General features: G+C 45.6%; 1 protein-coding gene across 3 annotated transcripts in view; it reads right to left on the bottom strand.

Annotated features, from left to right (window-relative positions):
- Window positions 1-2,571: 2,571 nt before the first annotated feature.
- LOC139571529 (ABC transporter G family member 20-like) overlaps window positions 2,572-9,388 on the bottom strand; it is a 57,232-nt gene continuing 50,415 nt past the window's right edge. For all 3 annotated transcript variants that reach the window (XM_071394500.1, XM_071394502.1, XM_071394501.1), the window contains exon 20: window positions 2,572-9,015. In XM_071394500.1, the coding sequence (XP_071250601.1) occupies window positions 8,909-9,015 (107 nt within the window). In that variant the 3' untranslated portion in view covers window positions 2,572-8,908. The remainder of the gene's footprint in view (window positions 9,016-9,388) is intronic.

Below are 9,388 nucleotides of genomic sequence, written 5' to 3'. Positions count from 1 at the left end.
AATATTATAATAAAAACATTTTACCCCTTTTTTGTGAAAACCAATTGGTAGCTACAGTCTTGTCCTATTGCTGCAACTCCTGTACCGACTTGGGAGAGGCGAAGGTCGAGAGCCGTGCGTCCTCCGAAACACGACCCTGCCAAGCCACACTGCTTCTTGACACACTGCCAGAAGCCAGCCGCACCAATTTGTCAGAGGAAACACTGTCCAAATGCCGACCGTGTCAGGGTGCATGCGCCCGGCCCGCCACAGGAGTCTCTAAAGGGGACAAGGACAAGGACATCCAGGCTAGGCCAAACCCTCCCATAACCCGGATGACGCTGGGTCAATTGTGCGCCGCCTCATGGGTTTCCCGGTCGCAGCCGGCTGCAACACAGCCCAGGATCGGACCCGGATCTGTAGTGACGGATGGATGGGGAGGAGGGCGGGGGCATGGGGAGGAGGACAGGGAGGAGGGCGGGGAGGAGGACGATGGACGGGGAGGAGGAGGGAGGGGAGATTGGGAGGAGGAGGGCGGGGAGATGGGGAGGAGGATGATGGACGGGGAAGACGACGATGGACGGGGAGAAGGATGGGGAGGAGGGCGGGGGCATGGGGATGGAGGAGGATGATGGATGGGGAGATGTGGAGGAGAGAGATGGATATCTGTGTGTTTGTGTTCACCAGGCTCTAACATCTGCAGGGGATCAGGATGTGAAAGCCCCATGCTCTTTATGCACACACACACACCTTTGCATAAACATATGCATTAACACAAATCTGAGCCGGCCTAACCCCCATAGAGCTCAATAAGGGTAGGTCTAACCCCCATAGAGCTCAATAAGGGTAGGTCTAACCCCCATTGAGCTCAATAAGGGTAGGTCTAACCCCCATAGAGCTCAATAAGGGTAGGCCTAACCCCCATAGAGCTCAATAAGGGTAGGTCTAACCCCCATAGAGCTCAATAAGGGTAGGTCTAACCCCCATAGAGCTCAATAAGGGTAGGCCTAACCCCCATAGAGCTCAATAAGGGTAGGCCTAACCCCCATAGAGCTCAATAAGGGTAGGTCTAACCCCCATAGAGCTCAATAAGGGTAGGTCTAACCCCCATAGAGCTCAATAAGGGTAGGTCTAACCCCCATAGAGCTCAATAAGGGTAGGTCTAACCCCCATAGAGCTCAATAAGGGCAGGCCTAACCCCCATAGAGCTCAATAAGGGTAGGTCTAACCCCCATAGAGCTCAATAAGGGTAGGTCTAATCCCTATAGAGCTCAATAAGGGCAGGCCTAACCCCCATAGAGCTCAATAAGGGTAGGTCTAACCCCCATTGAGCTCAATAAGGGCAGGTCTAACCCCCATAGAGCTCAATAAGGACAGGCCTAACCCCCATAGAGGCACGCATATATTTGCAGCCAGCAAGTATCTATAGGATGCTATAGACTGCAGGGTCATTTCCATAGCGACCAGCAACATGTACACACAGGAGGGAGAATAGTGCACTATACAGGGAATGATAGGGTGCCATTTGGGGTTATTAGTATGGAGGAGAACACAATGACCCTCTCAATGCAATGAGATCACACCTTCTCTACTCTCTCACATTCTCTTTCTCACTCCCTCTGTTACTCTCTTCCTCTCCATCTCTCTTTCTTTCTCTCCCCCTTGCTTCTTCTCCCCTCCTGTCTCACTCCCCATTTCACATAGAACCATGCTTGTGATTACACCCTGACTGAGAAACGCCCCCAGGTATAATGTGACTACACCCTGACTGAGAAACGCCCCCAGGTATAAACCATGCATGTGACTACACCCTGACTGAGAAACACCCCCAGGTATAAACCATGCATGTGACTACACCCTGACTGAGAAACGCCCCCAGGTATAAACCATGCAGGTGACTACACCTGACTGAGAAACGCCCCCAGGTATAAACCATGCAGGTGACTACACCTGAGTGAGAAACGCCCCCAGGTATAAACCATGCATGTGACTACACCTGACTGAGAAACACCCCCAGGTATAAACCATGCATGTGACTACACCTGACTGAGAAACGCCCCCAGGTATAAACCATGTATGTGACTAAACCCTGACTGAGAAACACCCCCAGGTATAAACCATGCATGTGACTACACCTGACTGAGAAACGCCCCCAGGTATAAACCATGTATGTGACTACACCTGACTGAGAAACGCCCCCAGGTATAAACCATGCATGTGACTACACCCTGACTGAGAAACGCCCCCAGGTATAAACCATGTATGTGACTACACCTGACTGAGAAACGCCCCCAGGTATAAACCATGCAGGTGACTAAACCCTGACTGAGAAACGCCCCCAGGTATAAACCATGTATGTGACTACACCCTGACTGAGAAACGCCCCCAGGTATAAACCATGCAGGTGACTACACCCTGACTGAGAAACGCCCCCAGGTATAAACCATGTATGTGACTACACCCTGACTGAGAAACACCCCCAGGTATAAACCATGTCTGTGACTACACCTGACTGAGAAACACCCCCAGGTATAAACCATGCAACATGAGTCAGTAGACCACCATCAGCAGGAAAAACAACCCAACCAAAGACACGTTACTCATGAAGGTTTTATTGTTTCAGAGACATGAAGAGTATTTCAGAGCATGTTTGCTGTCACAGCATATACATGATATCACAGAGGAGTATGGATCAGACCTGGGTTCAAATACTACACTGAACAAAAATATAAACGCAACATGCAACAATTTCAATGATTTTACTGAGTTACAGTTCATATGGCAAGGAAATCAGTCAATTGAAATAAATAAATTAGGCCCTAATCTATGGATTTCACATGACTGGGAATACAGATATGCATCTGTTGGTCACTAATACCTTTAAAAAAAAAAGTAGTGGCGTGATTCAGAACCAGTCAGTATCTGGTGTGACCATCATTTGCCTCATGCAGCGTGACACATCTCCTTCACATAGAGTTGATCAGGCTGTTGATTGTGGCCAGAGGAATGTTGTCCCACTCCTCTTCCATGGCTGGGGGAAGTTGATGAATATTGGCGGGAACTGGAACACACATCCCAAAGATGCTCAATGTGTGGTGAGATGTCTTTTGAGTATGCAGGCCATGGAAGAACTGGAACATTTTCAGCCTCCAGGAGTTGTGTCCAGATCCTTGAGACATTAGGGCCGTGCATTATCACGCTGAAACATGAGGTGATGACGGCGGATGAATGGCATGACAATGGGCCTCAGGATCTCATCAGGGTATCTCTGTGGATTCAAATTGCAATCAATAAATGCAATTGTGTTTGTTGTCCGTAGCTTAGGCCTGCCCATACCACAACACCACCACCACCACGGGGCACTCTGTTCACAACGTTGACAGCAAACTGCTCACCCACACGAAGCCATACACGCTGTCTGCTATCTGTCCGGTATAGTTGAAACCAGGATACATCTGTGAAGAGCACACTTCTCCATTGTGCCAGTTGCCTTCGAATGTGAGCATTTACCCACTGAAGTCGGTTACGATGCCGAACTGCAGTCAGGTCAAGACCCTGGTGAGGACGAAGAGCATACTGATGATCTACCCTGAGACGGTTTCCGACAGTTTGTGCACAAATTCTTTTTCTGTGCAAACCCAGTTTCATCAGCTGTCCAGGTGGCTGGTCTCAGACGATCCCGCAGGTGAAGAAGCCGGATGTGGAGGTCCTGGGCTAGCATGGTTACACATGGTCTGTGGTTGTGAGGCCGGTTGGACGTAATGCCAAATTCTCTAAAATTACATTATGGTAGAGAAATTAACATTTAATTCTCTGACAACAACTTTAGAGGAGATTCCTGCAGTCAGCATGCCAATTGCACGCTCTCTCAAAACTTGAGACATCTGTGGCAAAACTGAACATTTTAGAGTGGCCTTTTATTGTCCCCAGCACAAGGTGTACCTGTGTAATGATCATGCTGTTTATTCAGCTTCTTGATATGCCACACCTGTCAGGTGGATTGATTATCTTGACAAACGAGTAATGCTCACTAACTGGGATGTAAAAAGATTTGTGAACAAAATTTGAGAGAAATAAGCTTTTTGTGCGTATGGAACATTTCTGGGAACTTTTATTTCAGCTCATAAAACATAGGACCAACACTTCTTGCGCTTATTTTTGTTCAGTATATTCAAAATACAGTAACTTAAAATCCTTTAGCTGGGCTTGATCATGTTTGCCTGGCACAATGGAACCAATAGAATAGTTGCAAAACTGCAAACCCCGCCCATCTCGCATTCCAGACAGGCTAAAAGCAAAGGATCAAAGTATTTGAAAGATTCTAAATAGTATTTGAACCCAGGTCTGGTATGGATACATATATAAAAGGCCCTTGGGGGGGAACATAGAGGAGGTAGAAGTATAGAGTCACAGACACCAGCAGAGCTGACGATATGGCTGTGTTCCAAATGCCACCCTTTTGTCTTTATAGTGCACTACCTTTGACCAGTGCCCATAGGCCTCTGGTAAAAATGAGTGCACTATGTAGAGAATAGGGTGCCATTTGGAACGCATCCTATACATTATGGCAGCTAACACGTTACCTGAACCCTATGCCCTGGCATAAGGCCTACATATCATTGACATAACAAATGACATGAATAGTCTTAAAATAATCTATAAGCTAGTTGGCTAGTGGTAACTAGCTGACCTAAATAACAGTTTGGTGTCATGACAGTGTTAAGTCAGTTGTCATAAGCTGACATAACAGGTTTTATATATATATATATATATATATTTATATTATGTCTGTTATAACAGTGCTACAATCTAATGAAGGGTTTGAGGGCTTTCCAACCTCAATTCCAGTTTGTGTCATGACAGTGTTATGTCAGTCGTCATAAGATAACATCTGCAGTCATAAGTGTTTATAACACCTGTTATGTCATTTGTAAGACACATACATTCCAGATGAATGTGGATGTGTCCCTTAAGATGTGGGAAATAGCAACACAAGCAAACACATAAAAGGCAACAGACCGTGAGCAATGCAGGAAACACAATAAATATGGAGTTCCACGTTAATTAACACTTAATAAACTCAAAGGTTCAGTCGTGATGGTCCTTGACCTCTTGACCCCAATACGGTACATATAAATATTTATGTCACTTTCCTCAATTGAAACTTGATTTGTAGAACACTCTTTCTCTATAATACAAACTTGACTTTTCGAAAATATGCCACGTTAAACAAGAACGTTTAATGCGCACCCCAACTGACACCCTATTCCCTATACAGTGCACTACTTTTGACCAGGGCCCATAGGGGTTTGGTCAAAAATAGTGCACTATGTAGGGAATAGGGTGCCATTTGGGAAGCACATTAATGTAACTTCTGCAGTCACCTTGAAAAGTTGCCTTACAGTCTAAAATTCACAATTCTGCAGAAAACATCAATCAATTCTGATTCATACAGTAACACACATGCTGGTGTAGATGCTTTAACTTCATAACTTAACATGGTAACTTCTCTATTCTAATATTTATAAACAACAGAGTGACGTGAACTAGCTCCTTCTGCCGTGAGCTATTTTCAGCCTTTGTCGGTTCAAGTCATCAGCACTTTGTCGGTTCAATGCTTGTAAACATATTTCTCAGTCAGTAATAGTGGTCAATGGCACGACTTGGAGGATGGACACTAGAAATACAAGATATGAAATCTCAGAACCCCCAGAATACCATGGGCTGCTGTCAATCATCCCCAAAACCCAATAGAAACTCTGAAATATATAGAGAGCTCCCATTGGATCAGAGAAATTGATTGATCCCGCCCAGGGAAGTTAAGAGACCTCAATATCTGTTGTTGGACACTTTGATTTCACATATGGAATAATACATTATAATACCAGCAGTAATAAAACACAATGAATGGACATGCTGGAGATGGTATTAAAACAGAACTGACTGGATACTCTTTGCTATGGTTCATGTTCAAGGGTTTTACCCAGCAGCCACCACTCTGTCCAGCAGCAGGGGGGTGATGGGAAGACAAAAGTAATTAAAAGCTGATGACCTTCTCAGGTAACACACACACACACACGTTGTTGTATATTATTGTATTTTAAATGTGTGTGACTGTCCTTGTCTATCAGTGTACCAGTGTTTTGTTACTTGTCATGTTTTGTGTTTTTTTGTGGACCCCAGGAAGAGTAGCTGCTCCTTCTGTAAAAGATAACGGGGATCCCAATAAACAAACAAATAAACACGATCACTGACAGAACAGCCAACCACGACGGGACAAGCCCCATGCAATCACCATCAGGACAATCAATCAAACTGCCCTTTTTTATAAGGGGTATGCTGCAAGCACAGGCACAAAACAGACTCCAGCAATACAGAATTCCACCAATAACCAGAAGCCAAGGCTACTTCAGCAGCAAGCCTGAAGTGAGGTTAGATCACCTGGTAACCAATAGAGACAGGGTCACCACTTCCTGTCAAAACAGGCAACAGAAAGCAAAACAGAACAAAATACAGACAGAGACCAGAGCTCATATCCACATTTAACCTCAGAGTTGGTGGGCTGGTCTAGGATCAGGTCCCCTCCTGTCCATGTAATCTTATTCATTATGATCTAAATGGCAAAACTGATCCTAGATCAGCACTTCCACTGTGCTTTATGAATTCAGACCCAGAGGCCCCTGGAAATAGCAGAGGACAAAAAGAAGTTTAGTTTTTTTTTGTCCAACATTGAGTTTAGCATTTCAGTTCATCAAAATACACGTCTATCCATACTGTAGTGCAGATGACATAGCTCCTTGTTCTCCCCCGTGGGTTCTACTGTCCACCTTCTGGTAGTCGCTCATTGGTTAGTGGGCGTGCCATGATGAGGTTAGCCAGTTGTCTGGTTTTCCCACAGTTAGTTGGGAGGTTTGCTCGCATGCTAATCGCACGGACACGGACATCGTTCTGTGGCCGAGCGCCTGGACAGAGCCGGGCCGAGCGCCTGGACAGAGCCGGGCCGAGCGTCTGGACAGAGCCGGGCCGAGCGCCTGGACAGAGCCGGGCCGAGCGCCTGGACAGAGCCGGGCCGAGCGCCTGGACAGAGCCGGGCCGAGCGCCTGGACAGAGCCGGGCCGAGCTCCTGGACAGAGCCGGTGTCGACACCAGAACGTGAATTCCCATCATCAGAGAACATTATTCAGTAAAACGTCCGTCAAACGGGAGTCCTTGTTGTCGTGGCCATTCTTTACCCAGGCGTCAGTAGCGAGGAAGAGCTCTATCCAGTAACACCACAATACCAAAAACATTCACATTCTTTACCCAGGCATCAGTAGCGAGGAAGAGCTCTATCCAGTAACACCACAATACCAAAAACATTCAAATTGTATTTCTTTTTTTACACACAGTTCCCTCAAAAAATATGAAATATATAGTATAATATATCTCTCTATCATTTGTGTAAATACAGTCAACATATACTGTAGAAGAGGTTATTCATAAAACGTCAACAGCAATTCTAAATATAAACCTCCAATCAATGCATTGTTATGTTCAGAACAGATGGTACAAGTAAAACATGCCTCAGGCCTATAATAACCTGTACTGTGTACGGTGTGTTCCGGAGCAGATAACACATGACGATAATCAGGGACCCTATTTATCAAGCGTCTCAGAGTAAGGGTGTTGATCTAGGATCAGTTTAGCCGTTTGCATCATAATAAATCATTATTATGGACAGGGAGGACCTGACCCCAGATCAGTACTTCTACTCTGCAGTGTTTCTCAACCTCAGTTCTCCGGGTCCACCAGCCGTTTGACTGATGTCTGATTCACACTATAGCAACGTCCTGAACCGTACTGGCTCTGATATTTTATCTTCACGTTATCCTTTCCAACATGCTTTCAGTAACTATGGAGGACGCGTAACCACGCCAGCCCAGTACAGCTTGGCCCTGCAGTGTGAATCCGACAATACTCCCAGCAAGCACATAACGTTCTGAGAACCATATGTTACTTAGAACTTGGTGAGAGAGTGGTTGTTCTATGGTTATTTAGCATACAATCTTCCCACAACTTCCTGGGATAGTTGCAGGATAGTTGCTTGGCTTTGGAACATTCTCAGCACATTTAATGAACTTAACGACAAAAAAAAGTGGTATTTCATTACGTTATGTATTTCAACGTTTCATATAAGTTAAAATATAGCTGCATTTCATTAAAATTTTGGTAATGTTCTCCAACTGGTTTGACATTGGGAATGTTCTCAAATAGTTCAGAGAAGCAAGACGTGACAATTTTTGCTTGTTCTTGGAACTTCTCTTCTCAGAATGTTTGAAGAACTTTCAGTTTTACCAGTCAGGAAACTATGGCTTCCTTCCCACAACCAATGTGAAACCAAAAACATTACGTTCCTTCAACTTCAAAGGAACCAAACGTGCTAGCTGGGCTGTATGTAAAACAACTGGGTTGAGAAACATTGCTGCAGGGCAGATTCAGGCGGCTGAAACATTGCTGCAGGGCAGATTCAGGCGGCTGAAACATTGCTGCAGGGCAGATTCAGGCGGCTGAAACATTGCTGCAGGGCAGATTCAGGCGGCTGAAACATTCAAAGCATTGCAGCTTGAAAGACGACAGCATAAAATAGCAGCCTCAACTCTCTAATGGAATAGCGAACGCTATCCTTTCTATGGAGTAGATTTCTACCTGCAAGATTTGGAATGATTCACCCCACCTAGTAGTCCTTCACCCATAGACTCTGGTTCTCAGGGTTAGCTACTTTGAGTTGACAAGCAGGAGGGGGGAGGAGGGTGTGTGATTGTGCGTGTCGGTGTGGGTGTGGGTCTGTCTACAAGAGGAACTCTGGAATACCAGCACTTTCTCCCTTAAAGCACAGTGTCCCCCGACACAGACATCCTGAGACTAGGAAGCCCCCCCCTGGGTAGACGTCTCAGGTCCTCAGCTTGAGGATGACGGTGGCCAGGATGAGGAAGAAAGTGTTCCAGCCCAGGGTGACAGCGAAGCCTCGCCACACCATCATCCTGGAGAGACCCCAGCCTGAGGGAGAGACGTCATCACATGATGTGTGCGTGTGTTGTGTCAGTTTGACATGGAAGCTCAGGTCCTACTGAGACGTGAAGATGAGACAGACAGAGACAGACAGACAGAGCAGGATATCTGTCCTCCACTAGAAGCCTATGACTAAGTCACGTGTGTCTGTCTGACTACTGGCATTGTGAATCATTTAGAACACAGTGTGACTACTGGCATTGTGAATCATTTAGAACACTGTGTGACTACTGGCATTGTGAATCATTTAGAACACTGTGTGACTACTGGCATTGTGAATCATTTAGAACACAGTGTGACTACTGGCATTGTGAATCATTTAGAACACTGTGTGACTACTGGCATTGTGAATCATTTAGAA

The sequence above is a fragment of the Salvelinus alpinus genome, chromosome 3 (assembly GCF_045679555.1).
Source record: "Salvelinus alpinus chromosome 3, SLU_Salpinus.1, whole genome shotgun sequence".
NCBI classification, from domain to species: domain Eukaryota; kingdom Metazoa; phylum Chordata; class Actinopteri; order Salmoniformes; family Salmonidae; genus Salvelinus; species Salvelinus alpinus.
Note: the sequence above shows the minus strand (reverse complement) of the source record. Positions and strands in the feature narration are given on the sequence as shown.